General features: G+C 42.6%; 1 protein-coding gene across 1 annotated transcript; it reads left to right on the top strand.

The window, feature by feature from the left end:
• The first annotated feature begins 2,785 nt into the window (after positions 1 to 2,785).
• Positions 2,786 to 16,668, top strand: CD83 (CD83 molecule). The gene is made up of 5 exons (XM_030265539.4): positions 2,786 to 2,989; positions 3,118 to 3,248; positions 12,812 to 13,028; positions 13,142 to 13,245; positions 14,973 to 16,668. The coding sequence occupies exons 1-5, from the start codon at positions 2,797 to 2,799 to the stop codon at positions 15,129 to 15,131; spliced, it is 804 nt and encodes a 267-aa protein (XP_030121399.4). The 5' UTR covers positions 2,786 to 2,796; the 3' UTR covers positions 15,132 to 16,668.
• The last annotated feature ends 1,752 nt before the right edge of the window (positions 16,669 to 18,420 follow it).

Below are 18,420 nucleotides of genomic sequence, written 5' to 3'. Positions count from 1 at the left end.
TTTTAACCTTATCCTCTGAATCCATCCCACATCCTTGTGCTTCTAGCCTCATTTCCCACAGAGAATGAAATTTCTGTGATCATGCCATCTGGCTGTCTATCAGCCAGTATGTTCTGAACCTGCTTTCTATCAAACTGACAGAGGGATTGAGCCTCAAAGAGAATTAAGTGCCTATGAAATTCACGAAAATCAGCAGCTGGGTCAAAGATGAGGATCCAAATGAGTGCCCTCGCTAAGGGCAAGGTGGGCAGAATGCAGCAGTTTTACACACTGCTTGCTAATGTCAGTCATCACCTGTGCGGTTCTGGACCCAGCAGAGCAGATGCTGCTTCTGCCTCAGTGAGATCAGGGGCTCATTGCTGCTGCAGTGAGTGGTGTGGGCAAGGGAAGGAGAGCAAAAGGCAACAGGACACACTGCACAAAGGCAGGTCTCATTAGGGCCACAGAACAACTCATTTAATGATAAACTTCCACTTATTCACGTAACTGCAGAGCTCCTGCAGTTGCTGAGAGCCCTCAAGGATGTGGATCTGTTTCTCATGGAGAAGGCTGACAGGCAATCCCTGCCTCTCCACTCCCACACCCGGACCTGTACCGCAGAACTCCCACTGCTTCCAGTGCTCAGTGAAACTCAAAGCAGGTTCCAGGGCTCTGGAGACAATAGACTTGATCTTTGAAATCATAGAAAGGATATTAAAAGTTAGGTTGGAAAGTACAGCCCAGTTCAAAGTTTCCCTAAAGAAAAAAATCCCTGCCAGGGAAAATTTTGAAACCAAATAATTTCTCCTTCCCTAGCAAAGGGAGTTTCAGCTTTTGTTTTTTATATCTTGCTCTCCTGCTTCATGCAGTGTGTGTGGAACAGCAGCTGAGCTTGCAAATACTTCTGGAGGAAAAGGGCTGTTTTGCTTGAAGTTATGCCTGTCCTGGAGGGAAAATCCATATATTTTTAAGAGTCCAGTATTTTAATTAACCAAGGAAGAATGTTGTTTACCATCACCTTGGCAAGTGTGTGTGTGGCACGTACATTTCCCAGTGCTGAAGCCTGGCCCTTCACTCTTACCTTCAGCACACTTTTGTGTGGGCAAACCTGTGACCCAGCCCCAGGCTTCCCACAGCCCCCCTGGCTGCTGCTGGCAAGGCCACTAGGGGAAGGACTGCTGATCCTGACCCACAGCAGGGCCAGGAGCTTGCTGTGGTTTGCTCATGGGGGTTTCCTCATGATGAAAAGGGAGATAGAGAAAGGCTGTGCCTCTTGATGGGTTTATGAGGGGTAAACACATAGCTCTGCAGGACTTACAGAAAGAGGCCCTTGGGTGAAAGCTGAGTGCCCTTCTTGGAGATGGGTTCAATGTGTGACTGACTTGTGGGGGCAGAAAAATCATCATTTTAGTGAAGAACAGATGTGAAATATATTAACTGGAGCCCTCTTCTCTCTAAGGTTTCCTTCAGCAGCATCCCCCTCTCCTATCTTCTCAAGGACTCTATTATTTCACACAGGAAAAAGAGTGATTTTCTCTCACTCTCAAGAGATCCACTAGGTTTTACATTTCACTTGTACTTTCTAAGTAATTGATTGAGGTCCTGGTCCTTGAAACTAGAAAATATAAAGAGAAAAATAAAGCTTAGGGCCTGTTATATTTACCATGATGACAAAAGAAGATAGAAGCAAAAGTCTTTAAAAGTAAGTGGGCTGTTTCAATAGCGAAGCCCCCAGTGAAATTGCTGTCTGACTTTCTTCACAGAACAGACTGGAGTTTCCAAAAGTGTTACCCACCCACATCATTTACTCATCTGAGTAGGACTTTTGCATGTGAGGACTTGTCAAACTGACTTCTCCTCAAAAAGTTTTCTAGAGGTGATTTGGTTTTAGGATGCCCAGACTGGAGTGGCTTCCAGAATCCTGGTTTTCAAAAGGGGCTGACCATACATTCTCCATCCATCAAATCTTAAACCCCCCCCCCCCCCAATAACTTCTCTCCATCATGATCTCAGTAGCCTAAAGACAGCAGCCACAATGGTTTTCCAAAAATAACACCAGCAACTTTCAGTTTCAGGATTTGTAAATGCTTCTGTAATGGACCTTGGACTTCCTCAAAAATTCTCCAGGGGTAAACAGCTCTCACAGATCACAGGGAAAAGATTTCTCCTCCCCCCTCCAGATATCTAGAGGGGATTTCCAAATGGTTCTTCTTCTGAGAGCTGCCTTGACTTTATTCCACAATTAAATTTTCCAGCAAATAATTTGTAAAGTTATGTCACTCCAAATGCCTTTTTTTTTTGTCTTGAAAATGACAAAATATGCTAAGAAGAGATAATGTTCTACCTCATGTCTGCCTACCTGAAGAGTTAAATGTGTAACTCTACTGAAATACAGTTTTTTTAGCTCAGCCATGCTGATAATTCCTGTTTAGCCCTTAGCCCCAAGCCAAAGTGTTTCCGTGGTCCTGTGACCTGAGGTCTTAAATGTGGTTTCAGAAATGTGACATCATAAGGCCTTTGCACAGCACTGTGCTGGTAGAACTGCAGAGAGGAGGCTGAGAGGAGATTCTTAGCAAGCCCTTTCCCCAGACATTTTGTCACTCAGGGGAGATTTGTTGAGTGCTGGTTTTGATGGCTTTCACACCAACCCACAGTGCGCCTTGGTCAAACTTAACTCTGTTCAGATCAATACAGAGGGGGAGAAAAAAAGAAAAAAGGGAGATGAGTTGCTACCACTGCAAGTGCTTGCAGAAATGGGAGTGACCTCACAGATTTAAAGGGGAGGAGCCTTGGTTCATACGTGTAGGGGTTTTCCCTATGAGGAAAACCTCAAGAAAAGTCTGGGGGATTCCCCAGTCTGCCTTCAGAAATATCACTCTAGAAGCAGTCACAGCTTCACTCTGCTCTCACAGTCCATCCTGCAGAGAGGCACACTGTTGCTGCTCTGTGTTCGAAGCAGTAAAAGCCATGTCTTTGGGAGTCCACGCTCTGCTCATCATCCTGTGCAATGGTAAGTGGACAGCCCTGTGATTTTCCTTCTTGTCTTTCATGTCTGTTTTGTGGGGATATGTTTTGGGAAGGCAGGAAGGATTGTGTAAGCAATCTTTTTTAAAGGTGATGTGTACCTGTGCTTTGCAGTTTGGTGCTTGATCCGTGGGACGTCTGTGATGATCCCAGATGTTGCTGTGAGGTGTGCTGAGGAAGTGGTGCTGCCCTGTAAAGCTCTTCAGGACTCCTCAATCTCCTACCAGACAGCGTCTTGGTATAAAGTAAGAAAAAAGTCTAAGTTACTTGAGCGGTCTGCTTTGCTTTCCTGCCTGATGTTGGCTTCTCTTGTATGAAATGGGTTGTTTTCTGCAGAGGAATCCTCCCATTAGTGCAGTAGAGAGAAGGCAGCACTGCAAACCTTTGAGCTGACCATGGGGAGCAGGCTGTTTGGAGATAGGATATTTGAACATGATTCCCTGAATTGCTCTTGGCCTGCTTTTCTATCTAATTATTAGTGGCTTCTGTGGATCAAAATTCAGGTGATGCCCCATGTACAACCTGCCAAATGCTACTCCAAAGAGGAGTCTTCTGGGATTTTCTTCAAAGCAAAAAAATGGTATTTAAGCCTTGGAACATCAATGGTGTTACTCTTGTTTAATCCCCTAAAAAAAGGAGATGATTTTTTTCTTTGAAATAGAAGAACTGAAAAAGTACTTGCTATGCTTTAGGAAGATTTGACTAGTGGGGTGGGCATAAGGGCAGAGTGTGAGCAGAAGGCAGATGGAGAGCTAGAAATTCTGAGTTATCTCTTTGCAGTCATGAAGTAAAAATCACATCTTGACTGCTCTGATTCAGAATTTCTCTCTCCAGAGCAGGAGAGCCCTGCTGACCACCTGTATACAGGAGGGGTTACAGGAATCAATCAGCTAATGAGTAGAAAAGTCCAACTCAACATTACCAAGATGAAATTTCTAAAGAGAGGTGGAATTGCCCAGTGGTGGCTGTTGACTGTATGGCATCATAGATTTGCACCTCTGTGTAGAGCTTCAGCTTATGGTGTGAGCTAAATTAATGGGAAAAAAGGGAAGGTTTTGTTCTCCTCCATTCCCCACTCCCAGCCATACACTCCTATTGCTTATCATGGGCCACGCCTGGTGGTCCTCCTGTTACCTGTTAAGTCAACTCTCTGTTGATTGTTATAGTAGTGGAAAATCAAACTGCAAATAAAGATTTTGCGGTTTACAGAGTTGAATTACTTTCCCATGTGATGGCAGAGCAATGGAAGGGAAGAGGAAAAAAAAAACTTATTTATGGGTGTTGAAAACCGTTAATTTATCTCTGCCGGAACTTAAAGCCACAGCCTTGGCTCCCTCAGCAGTTCGGTCAGATACAGTTTTAAACTCATTTCCTACAGTAAACCAACAGAGAGTGTTTGCTATTAGATACGGCTTCTGAGGTTGAAACTTGCAATGCATCTGAATTTCATTGCTGGTACAACAATGAGCATCTGCCTACAGACCAGATGACAGCTGCACCTCAAAAGATCTGTTGTGAACATCTGACTGCCAACCCACCAAGTGCAGCATCTTTTTCCAAATGGTTGAACTAAGCACAGGTGCTAAACAGGGAGGAGAGAATAATGCTTTTGGTTGAACTTTACTATGAGATTTGGCATATGGGTCAACTTATTCATTTTTGTTTTCTGCCTCAAAAACTGGATAAGAATCTATATTTTCTGTCCAGATATGTGCTAATTATTGAAGGCTCCTTTTCTCCCACGGTGTCCAGGAAGAGCATGGAGCCCATGGAAGGCAAACCATGCTGTCTGGTGGAGCTGGAGGAGTTGAAGAGAAGGGGTAGGGGGTGGGGAAGGAATAAACAGAGAGGCTGACAGGATCCCAGAAAAGTCTCCCCCATAGTAGTGTTGGAAGTCAACAAAAACAAAAACAGGCTGAAGTGTGGAGATCCTCCAGAAGCATGTGCTTCCCCAAGTTCAGTGTAAGATGGGAGGCCCAGGCAGCAAACAGCAGCCAAAAGCCATTCCCTGATGAAGTTATTATAAGGAATGCCTACAAACCCAATTTTGTGTTGCCTTGTAGCTCCTTACAGTTCCACCTGGGCACAAAATGACTGCACATGCACAGGAGGGTGGTATTGATTATGCCTTTTGTGGGGGCCCTCTCTGGTGCTGCTTCCCCTTGCAGCAGTCATGCTGTGACAGTGTAGAATGCCACTGGATGTCCCCTGCCCTGTCCCTATAATCCCCACTCCCTCTATGGTCTTCTTGCTCTTCCTGCTTCATCTGCTTTGCTCAGGAAAAGACTGGTTTTCCAGTGTCCAGCATGACAGAACCTCACACTTATTTTCTCTGCTGACAGAAAAAGTAACAAAAGTCTAGCTATTATCAGGTCTTGCCACAGTCCTCAGGGGCTGATGGCACCAACCATGGTACTGCAGTCTTCTGTTTGCTTGTCCCGTGAGAGAGGTGGGAAGTGGGGACAGGCAGATGGTGATGCCAGCCCAAGCCACAGTTGCAGCCATATTAGGAAAAAGCAGAGCACCACATCTAAAAAGTCTGACTCTCCATGGGGAAAAGCAATCTAGGCTCAGTGTTTTGTGCTGAACAAGCAATACTTCTACTTATGGGGCTAGCTAAATAGGCAGTGGCTTGAAGATCTTTCTCCTCCCTTCTCTACACTTTGGCTCTGTGCTGCTGTCCCCACTCAACACTGCAAAGGAGGGTGAGGGAATGGTGGAGTGTGACTGGGCTACCCAGCACAGGTAATTACTCTGTTATTTAAAAACAACTACTGAAGGATTAATCAATAAACACCACGTATAACCCCAAAGGACTAATTAAAAGGTAATTCCAACAAATTGTATGAAATTTCAGGCTGTAAATTTCAAGCAGCTGTTAGGTGAAATCTTTTGTATGAGGTCACTTTGAACTGTGAAGTAAATGCAAGCAATTAACCTTTGCTTCTGTTACTTTAAAAAAAATGATGGTGCCAATGTTACAGTGCTGCTTGTGCAGCTGTTTGCACAGGGTTAATGTTCGATGGGCAAACCACTCCTTCCCACTGGCACCTCTGTGTGCTCAGACCAAGTAAGGGCCAGTTTGTTACAATCTGCTACAAAAAAAAAAAAAAAAAAAAAAAGGCTGTAATTTAAAAGTATTTGCTGTATAGAGAAGTTATTGTATAATGGAGTTAATATTCTGGTGTCAAAATCCAACTGGGTGTAAAAAAGGTTTACATTCAATTCCTTTGCTTTTGCTAATGGATGTGTTTGAGCTGCTGTACATCCAGGATCATTGGAGCTAATTATCCTAATGCAGGAAGTCACCTGTGTAAGTAGATCTGTGCAGAATCAGGACCACAGTCAGTCAGCTCAGACAAAATGATTTTTACTTAAAAATATAAGAAGTAGGCTGCCTGAACACACTGGGGAGAAGGTAGAGCACCAAGTCCTCTTCCAGCTTGGTGGAGCTCTCCTTCCATTCACTATGAGGCCATGGAAAAGAATTCATAATGATGATAGTTTTAAAGTGTGGTAGGTTTTTAGGAGTGCTGGTGGCCTGCATGCCATAAAACCACATATGAGCAGCGTGGAAGTTTGCCAGCTGAGAACTGAAAACTAGGTCTTTTTTGCCTAAGCACTCAGGCACTGGGAATTGTCTATGGAAATGCTGGTTTGAATCTCTACAGCCCACCTGCAAGACAAGAATCTGGGTAATGAAAATTTACTTACCTTTCTGCTGTGTCGGGCTATTGAAAACTGAACAGTTTCTCTTTATGAAGTACATTGAAAATGAGAACCACTTCATAAACCCTTATAATTATCACTTTATATCCAGCTTGAAAATCAAGTTTAAACACACACAAATGAAGTCCCAGTAGATATTACACTATTTTCTTCATGTGATAGCCAGAAGAGTCTTAATCTAAAATAAATCTTGAGGAAGAGAAAAGAAGGCTGTGCTTCAGTGGACAGAAATCTGTTAACATTATAGCACTTCCTTGAAAAATATAAAATTATGGCAGAATAAGAGGGGGAAGTCATATTACAAAATAAGAATAAACATTTAATATTGACTGCACCTTCCTTCAAAGGAAACTACTTTTGCTAAAAGTGCATAGCTGTGATATATTAGCATAGGTAAGTATTTGCTAAATTACTTCAGTTGAATTTCTAAACTACACAAAGAAATGCAGTCCAATGCTCCTCAGATGTCTATTCATCCCCAAGTAGCTTCATCACATTAATGATTTTGACAGAAAGGGAGCAGTGGAAATGATTTCATGACCAAAACAATTTTTTTTGTCTGACATGAGCTAAGGCTGGATGCTCTTAGCTAAAAAAAAAAAAAAGAAATCAAACCAAGCCAAATCAACTAAACAATAGTTTAGTTGTTCAATCTGTGTGAGTGAGTCAAAGGGCTTTTCCAGCTGGCTCATGTGTCACACATAGTTCCTTCACTGTTGTTTTGGGTTGGGTTTTGGATTTTCTTTCCTCATCTGCCCCCCTGCTCCCCCCACCTTCTCTTTTTACAGCACACTCAGAGTCCACTCACATGTGCCCACAATTTATGTCTGTTATTTTCAAATTTAACTTTGGTATCTCTACATGACACTGTATAGAAACCATATGGATACACCTTTAGCACTAATCAAATGTGGAAGCATTTTATTGCTGAAAAATACACTTATTAAGCAGTTTCAGCTCAGTTGTGTTTCATTATATGTTGGCTATTGGGCATTGCCAGAATTCTATATATTTTGCTTCAGAAAATAAATTCCTTCTGGCCATATGTTGATTTTTAGCTCTCTGTAACAGTCAGAAATTTCAGCTTGGCCATCATGCCTGGTATGATTTTAAACAAAACCAGTTTTACAATTCTCTCACCGTCACTAGAAAATAATCTGATGTTAATATATTCCACCTTTAAACTGACATCAGTTTTGGACCTCAAAAATTTTGCTGAAATAAAAATTTTCTTTTATGGGAAAAGTGGTTTATATTGGAACTTTGATTTACCTGGAAGACAGTGTACCACTTCAGTGTGGGAAAAGTTTGATGAGAAAATTTATTTAATGAGAGCAGAGAACATGAGTTAATGTGAGAACTGCTCACTTGCATATGTTCATGATAAAATTAAATATTAATTTATTAGTTGGGTGCAAGCACTACAGCATGGGTGAATTGCCATTTTTTAGGGTAATGCTGTAGCGGTTTTTAAAACAATAGCTAAAACCTAGCCAGCTAGAACTGAGCAAAATGTTCTTCCTCCTTCTTCCACCTTGTTTTTAGTTCTCTGAAAAAGAAACATTTGCTGAAGAGCACTTTAATTATTGTACCTATTTCTCATAATTCATACAGTCAGAGAACAGAAATATATCATCTCAGTTGTATTTTCAATCAAACATATCCCATTTTAATATCCACTGTTCTTACCAAAATGCTCTGGGCTAGGAGAAACTTAATAGGAATCAGTCAATTGATTAGAGAATATATGTGGGAAAATCACAACCTTTTTACACCATGTGTTTCCAAGATTTTGGGAACTAGAATAATTTTCAATTAAACTCACTAAAATCTCACAACTAGAGCTGGCTCCTCAAGGCTGTGTCCAGTTTAGTCCTGAATATCTCAAAGGATGGATTCCACACCCTCTGTAGGCAGCCCATTTGAGTGTTCAACCACCTCTAGAGTAAAAAGGGTTTTTCTTTTGCTTAAGTGGAATTTCCTGAATTTCAGTCTGTGCCCATTACCTCTTTTCTTGCCTCTGAAGGCCACTGAGAAGAGTCTGGCTTTGGTTTCTCTATCCCCCTGTTAATCAGGTTGAGTCAATACTGATAAGATGATCCTGAGCCTGGTCTCTTCCAGGCTGAACTATCTCTTCCACCTTCTGCTCATGTCAGATTCTCCAAGATATTATCCATCTTTGCGCCCCTTCACTGGGCTCCCTCAGGTATGACCATGTCTGTCTTGCCCTGGGAGCCCAGCACTGAACCCAGGACTCCGGGGTGCATCTCAGCAGGGATTGAACAGAGCCGAAGGATCACCTCACTTCAGTATTTGCTGAAGATATTCTGCCAGGTGATTTCTGAAAGTCTGCCACAGACGTTAAATATAAACTCACATTTCTTCTTTTTTTTTTTTCATTTTCTTAATGTCTAGTGTTCTGCAGATAGGCACAATTATTTTGCCGGGAAGTCCCTGTTCTGGGGGAATTAACCCCCAGGAGATTGCATGTTAAGAAGGCCCTTTTTATGAAAATAGACTTAGTAGAATTTTCTACCTGTTCCCACACAAATCATCATTTGTGTTTTGCATTTTGGTAAAGCCATCAACAGCAAACATGGGAGCAGGAGCATGCTCCTTTTCTCCTCCATTTGGAGGTGGGGAGCAGAGGAAGCTGGCATGCTGCATTTTGTTCAGCAGTGAGGTGTAAGGGACATGAAACACAAATGAAACATGAGAAGAAAAGATTTTTTTTTCACTGATTAAAGAAGAGGATTGTCCCTACACAAGTGGATTGCTGTCTTTGGCAGTGCTTGCTTTGATCCCTCTAAGCTTGTGTGGAATTAATTAGGTAAAACCCCCAGCATTTACCTTGGGCTGTGGTATCACCTGGAGGACACTTGGCATGAATTAGAGCTGGTTTATCATAGAAGCTTGAGCTGCAAAATGATCTGTCCAGTGAGAGAGTCTGCCAAGTAATTCACAGGAGGTGGCAAGCAAAGCATTTTTGTAATTTTAATTAGGTTTGGGGTGGGAAAGAGGTTATCTTGAATAGAGCAAGAGGCAGAACGATGACCTTACTGAATATCTCATGGACTTCCTTTTATACTGCTGGGAAATGAGGACGCACTCTGCAAATTTGCTCAGATGTTTTCTTGCTATGTAGAGAATTTTAAAAGAGAGGGTGGTGTTTTTTTTTTTTTTGGGTTTGTTTTTTTTTTTTTTTTTTTTTTTTTTCCTAATAAGATAACAGGAGATAAGATTGCTGTGGAAAAAGGCTTGGTTCAGGCATCAGAGAAAAGGTTGCTGTGATCTCTGAGTAGGGGTGGATGCACTGCTTGCAGAGGCTGGAAAAATGCCACCAGATGTCTCTGCAGTCTGAAAAATGTTGAGATGCTGCTGGGCACACAGCACGCCTGCAGACTGCCTTGCCTGCCCTTGCCCTTCAGTAAAGAGGAGGTTTAATGGAGGAAGAAAGGCGTGCAAACCCTGAATTAAACCCATACATGGCCCCTTCCTCCTCTGCCTCCCCAAACTCAAGGTTCACAACCCCCATCCGGGTCACCAGTGGCTTCTCAGCAAGTGAGGGAGCCAGATTAGGCCACAAAGTACCTCGTTCTTCTTGTTTTGGGGAAAAGCATGTTGTTAGTACAGTTTCATGACACCGGTTTGCCTTACACAGAGCATGTCTAAGGCAAAATTCTGACAGTCTTGTCTGCAGGGTCACCATCACTGTGCTTGCAACAGCAGCCAAGCACCTTAAAAAGCTTTGGAGGCAGTAACCAATCCTACCCCTCACTGTTCCCATGAAATAGGGAAGTTCAATCATTTACCCAAAATCTCGCTTGGAATAAGTGCATGGTCAGGCATGGGGTGCATGGACTTAATTGAGTTCTCCCTTACAGGAGCAGTGCTGATTGCAATTGCATACAGAAAGATCAAAGTGTTTTCTCATTCCCAGATCTTAGCCACAAGAATCACACCACCATTTACCACCCAGGACAGCAATTTTTTATGCTGCCAGTAAATGAAAGGAAAAAACAAAACCAAAAATCCCTAAACAAATCCAAATTTTTGTGTGTAGCTCAGACCTCCTATCTGCAATTTAGGGCAATGGAAAGGGCAGCCAGGCAGGTTTATTTTATTGCTCTGTGGGCAGTTTTAAATTTCACTGAGGAAGGGGGTGGTAAGGGAAGGGAGAGTGGCAAAAATTAGATCTGAGGGAGGTCAGCTAAATCCACTTAACTGCTATTGACCTAGTTGTAACCAGAGCTGAGCCCAGCCTGGGTATTGGAATTCCTCTGGCCACATCTCTGACAATATGCAAGGCCTGAAAATACCTAAATCCCTGTAGCACAGTGAAGTCCCTACAGCCTGAAAACCATAATACATACTGCTTGTCTTGTAGCTGCTTGGGGCGGAGCGTAATAAGAAAGAGAAGATGGGGTAAATTTACTGGGGGATTAAGGGGAAGATTCTCCCCTCTTTCTGGGTAAAGTGTGGAAAGCCCCAGGAAATTACTGCTCTGTGTTTCAGTTGATGCAATGAAAAACCCAAAACCTTTCTGAGAAAGAATCTTTACAATTAAGGAAATTTTGTGCTTTAGTCTCATTCCTCAGTTCCTGAAAAGTTCCCCAATTTGCAACCATTTTAGGCTGCAAATATAACAATGCTGAAGGGAGCATCAAACCCATACTTCTCTCCAGACTCTTGAGTGTGCTTTCCTCCTGCAAACACATGAAAGAGAAACCAGATACTCCTAGCCTCAGTATGAGAAAGTTGTGTTAATTTTAATAACTTACAGTGTAACCGTTATACCCCAATGCAGTAGCTATGCTAATAGAAAGTAAGCACCAACATATGACCCAAAAATGTGTCTATTAAAATAAAATAATAATTATAAAAAGCCTTGGCTTACATTAGTTATATATTTGGCTTAAATGCTGAGCCTTGGACTTATGAGTTGGCTCTGGCTCTGCTGGTCCACAGAAAGATTGAATTCGTTACTTGAGAAACCTTTATGGAGGGCATGCTGCCTCAAATCCCAGGGAGCAACTTCGATGAATAAGAATGGACACAGGCTAATTCAAACCCTTCCATCTTTCAAATCAACTTAGTGATTTCTCTCTTCTTTGTGGTTCCCAGCCAATTGTCATTTTCAGTGCATCCTATCGCCCTGCAGTACGAACTGTTCTGGGAATACACTTCATTCCTCCAGCAGCCTCTCAGCAACGCCAAGGAATGTAGCTCTTCTGGTTACAATTAAGAAATTCAACACACAAATGCTCCCCAAGTGCACCAGAACCTGCTTGTGACCTTCACACAACTGAATCTGAAGGAGTCAAAGCAATTTTTTGTTCCAGTTCTTTGGTTCCAGTCATGAGAAGAAGGGAGGGAAGGAAGGGGGGAAACCTCCATTCCTCCAGAGAGGCAGCATGGTTTCAGGGGTCAGCTACATAGAAACTGGCTCAGGAAGGTTCAGTTTCCAGGGCTGCATTCCCACAGAGAACTCTGGGCTGTGGAGCTGCTGGGAGGATGCCAGCCTGTGCTTGGCAGAGCCCTCGTGCAGCGGCACACTTGCTGGGTTATTAGGTTTAATTGTCACCACTGCATGGCAGAAGGTGTGCTGGCAGGGCAAGCACAGGCAGCAGTGGAGCCCCCCTGTCTGCTGCCATGCTCTCCTGTGCACCTCTGGTCCCCAGGGCCACAGCTAAGCACCTGGGTAGGGCTGCCTCTTGCTGCCTCTGCTCCATCCCCATGGACTGTCTCTCTCAGTGTGAACTCTTCTGGGGCCTCTGCATAAGCCCGCTGAGACCAGACTCTACCCCTGCCTTCTGTCATGTTGCTGTCCAGGTGAGGCAGCTTAAGAAGTTGTTACAGAATAGTTCTGTAATTCCTATTTATATAGTCCATTTAGGCAAAACCCCATATACTTTTGGCTTGCAAGTATGAACATATTAAATGGATTTGTAGTTGTGCTCCCCCCTGCCTCTCTTCAGCCTCTGCGTTTTCAGCCATAAGCCGGCTTTAAAATTTTCTTTACCCTAAAACTGGGGATGACACTGTTGCCCAAGAAGAAAGATATATTTGTGTTTTCCAGATGGCTGGAGATAGCGAAAGAATAGCATGGGAAATCCTTGATGTGGAATCTCATTTTCCAAGAGAAGCTGAGGGGTCTTTGGAGCTCTCCAATGACACCTCCTTTTCACTGAGGATCAAAAATGCAACAGGCCGAAACAGCGGGACGTACAAGTGCGCTCTGGGGGAGCAGAACGGAGAACACAATCTGAGCAGCACAGTCACAATAAAAGTAACAGGTACAGTGGAGCACTTTGACTGCCCCATTCTCTGTGTGGCATGTCAGAAAGGTAACAATTTTAAAATATTTTACAAACACCAGAGCAATGTAACACGGTGCTTTATATTTTAGGCTGCCCTGGAATAGAAGAGGACAAACTAAAAAAATACAAAGGCGAGCTCTTCATGCTGACTTGCCTTGGGATTTTTTACTTGCTGCTCATCTTCTTTACTTGTGTAAGTAATTCTGTTTTTCATAAGCAAGCAAAAATACCAACCAAAACACCCCCACTCATTTGCTCTGTTAGCACTGCTTTAACACAGCTGGTCTGAAGTTGGTGTCCATACTTAATTTATTATTAAACTCAGGTACATGAGGAGAGAGTTCCAAAGAGAGCAGACTGCGCCCTGATCTAGCTCTAACTCAAACTATCAGTTATTTTCCTGCACTCTCACTGCTCATTTCTGCTTCCAGTTACTCTGTGTAAGCTACTTACCAGTTTATGGGCTTGGCAACAGGTCTTCTGGCTTAGTACCTGGGAACAGCATTTGTCCAAGATGGAGGCACAGACCCGTAGGAACCTTTCCCCACCTGTGGAATTACTTAGTGTGGTGGCATTATGGACATGTCCAAATCCACCTGCTTTTTGCCTCAGTTTCCACACTGGTAACTTGGTGTCAACCCCATTTCAGATGACCATTTTTGTGAAGTCTTTCTTGTTGAACAGACATTTTAAAATACATGGAGAAAAATCTGATTGGAGAGTTTATCCATACCTTTACTGCTGGATGGTAGTTCTGGGAAAGGAAGGGAGAGGATGCACTTGGGAAGTTCATTCCACAGAAGAAAAACTATGCTTTGTGTGCAGTGGCAGTGAAGTCACCTGTCTCAGAGGTAGCAAGAATCTTGGGTACCAGTACAGTGCATCACTGGCTCCATTTGTAATAAAAACAGGACCAGAACCAGCCTCAGCATTTTGGGAGGTCAGATTTAACTTTTGCTGCCTGTTTCATATTTTTCTTCTTGTTTTGCTCCTCAGCAGATGAATCATAACTGTTGATCAGAGTGTATCTAATTAGCTGTGCTAAATGTAGCTTTCCATGTATCTTCAGGGAGCAATTAAATTTATGCCTCTCTTTTTTAGATTGACAGATCTGCCAGTAATTTGTGCCATTCAGACTAAAATTTGACGAGATAAATCTTGTAGGAATTTGTTAAGCTGGAAGTATGAAAGCAAGGATATCACTCAGAAGAGACAGATGCTGCACGTTCTTCTCAGTGTCCTGAAAGAACTTCAGATCTCTACAGAAATCTCTCCTCCCTTACAAAAAAAGTCCCAGTTTTAGTGGTACAGTTATAAAAAGCAGAGCTGTGTAGTGAAGATAATCACTCTGGTGGAATTATGTGTATCTTATTTTTGGGTGAGGCCCTGTTTCAGGTATCAACCTAGCTTTCATCAATATTTAATACTGACCTGATCGCACAAGTGAGGTCATTATTTAAAATGCCGGTTAAGTTCTTACAGGTTGCCTTGTCCTCTTCTTTAGTGAAGATTGTGCTTTATCTCCACTAAACTCAACAGCAACATTCACTTTAGAACTGGTTGGCAGGACTGGGGCTTTACTTTGACAACTTGATGAAAATATTTCAGGGATTGGCTTGCATTGAAGGCAGGTGGAAGCGCACTTGCAATAGCTTGATGCAAGGCCTGTTGAGATGAAAATGTGAATCAAATATAAATTTTATTTTTTCACTGAGGCTTTTGTCCTATAAAGTTAATTGATTTAGCAAGAAGCAGCAGCTTTTATTGGTACTGGGTGCCTCCAGTGACAAACAAATGGAAAAGGTGTAATGAGCTATAGTTAGCAAAGAGAAAAAGGAAAACCTTCAAAAGTTTTTTTTTTTTAATTGTCTTTCATAGGAATTCTCAGTTTTAAGCTTTCCTTTGTGTTTTCTCTTTTAGACATGTCTAAGAAAAGAGAGTATGTCTCCCAATTACCAAAAAACCAGACCAGATATGAAGCACATGCTCACCCTCATCAATGTACATGAAATAACAACTTTCCAGCATTTAAACAGTGACAGCACTTGCAAAAATGAGCTTACTTCAAGTTCTGTCTAAGTTGACGTTGATGGCACTACGGACTCATCAGTAAACACAAGCTGGATGTTTCAGTGGTATGAAGAGGAAATAAATGATAATATATGGTCTCTTCAGAACAGCCTGAAAGTACAGGTACCTTGTCAATGATCTGCTTGTGCTGGACAAGCCTTCAACAAGTACTGTTATGCACTACGGTAACTTTTGAGAGTTAGTCAGCTAAGAAATACCTTTACAGCTACACAACATGTTACAATGCTGTTATGAGGTTGGTATCAACCTTATTTCCCTCTGCTGTGAAGCCCTCCTTTTGTGAGCAAGAATATGCTTCTAAGATGAAGACTGAGTTATAGGGAGGCCATGGCTGTGCAAAGCCAGCAGATGAAGCTCTTCACTGGACTGATATCTCCCACCCTTCCAAAGCAAACACAGCAGGTGCTGTGATATGAAAAGATAAGTGTGCAGGGCTGTCTCTGCTCTGAGCCTGATCCTGGATGGAGTTCCTTTATTGCAAATGAGATGTAATCCATCATGTAATGTTCAAGTAGACTGAAGAGGTAACATCATGCTCTTGCACTGGATGGATCAAAGCGACATTCACTCTTAAATCTTAGAGTGATAGACAGGCTGAGAAGGAAAATCTTCTCAAAATCTTTCTGGACTGAATGAACTTTTTATATCAGCAGGAAAATAGGGACATATTTTCCAGATTAATCTATAGGAAGCTTCATTGAGATTGTTAATCTCAAATAAGAATGAAGAAGACTAATATTAAGGACACGTAAAGATGACTTACTGTGTGGTTTACAAAACATGGAGCCAAACATATACAACACTTATGTCAGTCAAGCTACATGAGTGATGACCAAAGCCATGGCTTGGAAGAAATCAACCAACCATGTCTTTGTGATGTACTAAATTAGCTATGAGATACAGGAATGGGAGATGGGACATATGGGCTTCTGGTGTTGGCAGTGTATGCATGTGAAAAAGGACATGAGAAAAGCTGGACTCAGGCACACCATAAAGGGGAGAGAAGATTTGCCCTTTTGGACCAAAGCAAGTGATCCTAGGCTCTGAATCCAAGGAACCTTCCTCTATGGGATTACTTGTGCAGAAGGTGAAGGAAGAGGACTCTAAAGGGACTGTGGTTGCTTATGCCATAATATCAGAATTTTAGCCCAAACGTCAGAACTTGCATACCCTAAAGAGCACAGTCTTAATAAAATACTTCAAGAACTGACCAGCAACCTTAGAATTTTTCATTCAGTTTGGAATTCCAGGCTGTTGACAAAAAGACCTTTCTGTAATCCTTCAACTAATTTTGAAGTGTTGATGGGAAGAAAGCTGTACATCACTCAGCACTGGCTCTGTGAGCAGGGTAGATGTCTGCATTGCTGGAGTCCAAGACCTGACCAGAATGACTTCTAGTTACAAGGGATATGCAAATTACTTAGAACATAGTAAAGTAACGCCACATTGCTTTTTAATTTTTTTCTGTAATTTTTACATTTAAATGTGTGTAGGATACTTGAAATAAAAATTCAGAGATATCCTACCATTTGGTTTTGTGTGCTACATTTGGCAAATAAACCCAGAAAAACCCTGTATCAAATGCATTTTATTTTACAACTAGCATAATTGCATCAAATAAGGTAGAGATGTGATTCAGCCTCTTCAGTAGGAAAAAAGCATGTATGTGTGTATAACTGATTAAGCAATGGATAATTTTATGCACTTCTAAGGACTTAGCACCATTTAAATTTTCATCAAAAATTTACTTTCTGTCTAAAGTACATTATAAAACACTTGTTCCATACCAAAGGCAAGTCATTAGGAAAAACACAAGGGTGTTTCAGTCTTCCCACAGTTACTTTTAAGCATGGCCCACCATCCTGGGCAACCTGTATGTTTAGGAGGCAAAAAATATGAACTGAAGGCTTGTGTGTTTCTCCATTTGGTCAGAAAGGCTTAATCTCCAACAGTCATAGTTTGTTGAGGTTTATTATCATAGAATGCTAGGAGGTTGGAATGGCTCCTAAAGATCATCTAGTCCTAAGCCCCCCTGCCATGGGCAGGGGCACCTCCTACTACACCAGGTTGCCCAAGGCCTTATGTAGCCTGGCTTTGAATACTGCCAGTGATAGGGCATGTACAACCTCCCTGGGCAACCTGTTCCAGGGTCTCACCACCCTCACAGAAAAATATTTCTTCCTAATCTCTAGCCTAAATTTCTCCTCTTTCAATTTGTACCCATCAGTCCTGTCCTATCACTACAGCTCCTGATAAAGAGTCCCTCTCTGGCATCTCTGAAGGCCCCCTTCAGATACTGGAGGGTTTCTATGAGGTGTCCACAAAACATTCTCTTTTCCAGGCTGAACACCCCTAATTTTCTTAGCCTGTCTTTGTAGGGGAGGAGCTCCAGTCCTCTTGTCAACTTTGTGGCCCTCCTCTGGACTTAGTCCAGCAGTTCCATGTCCTTCTTGGGACCCCATAGCTGGATGCAGCACTCCAGGTGGATCCAGGTGGGGTCCTCACCAGAGCAGAGCAGAGGGCCAGAATCCCCTCCCTCACCCTGCTGGCCACTCTCCTTTTGATGCAGCCCAGGATTCCACTGGGTTTCTGGGCTGTGAGCACACACTGCGCTCATGTGAGGTTTTTGTTAAGTATCACCCTCAAGTCTTTCTCTGTAGGGCTGCTTTCAATTACTTCTCTGCCTATCCTATGGGTGTGTCTGAGATTGCCACAATCTGGGTGCAGGGCCTTGCACTTTGCTCTGCTGAACTTTATGAGGTTTGCATAGGCCCACCTCTCAAACCTGTCCACATCCTTCTGGATGGCATCACTCCCCTCCAGCATGTCTAACACACTTGGTGTTGTCAGCAATCTTTCTGACAGTTCATGCTCTATTCCACTGGTCATGTCACCAACAAAAATGTTGAACATCATTGGCCCAGTACTGACCTCTGAGGGACACCACTCGTCACTGGACAATGAACAGTTGGCCACAACTCTTTGTGTGTGGCCATCCAGACAGTTTTTTATTCACTGTGTGTCCATCCATCGAATCCACAACTCTCCAATTTGAGATCAGGATGTTGTGCGGGACAGAGTCAAACACTCTGCCTAAATCGAGGTAAGCAATGTCAATTGCTCTGCCCCTGTCCACCAACACTGTAGTCCCATCACAGAAGATCACCGTATTTGTCAGGCACAATTTCCCCTTAGTAAAGCCGTGTTGGCTGTTATCAATCACCTCTTTGTTTTCCATGTGCCTTAGCATATTTTCCAGGAGAATCTGCTCCATGAT

The sequence above is a fragment of the Taeniopygia guttata genome, chromosome 2, assembly GCF_048771995.1.
Source record: "Taeniopygia guttata chromosome 2, bTaeGut7.mat, whole genome shotgun sequence".
NCBI lineage: Eukaryota > Metazoa > Chordata > Aves > Passeriformes > Estrildidae > Taeniopygia > Taeniopygia guttata.
Note: the sequence above shows the minus strand (reverse complement) of the source record. Positions and strands in the feature narration are given on the sequence as shown.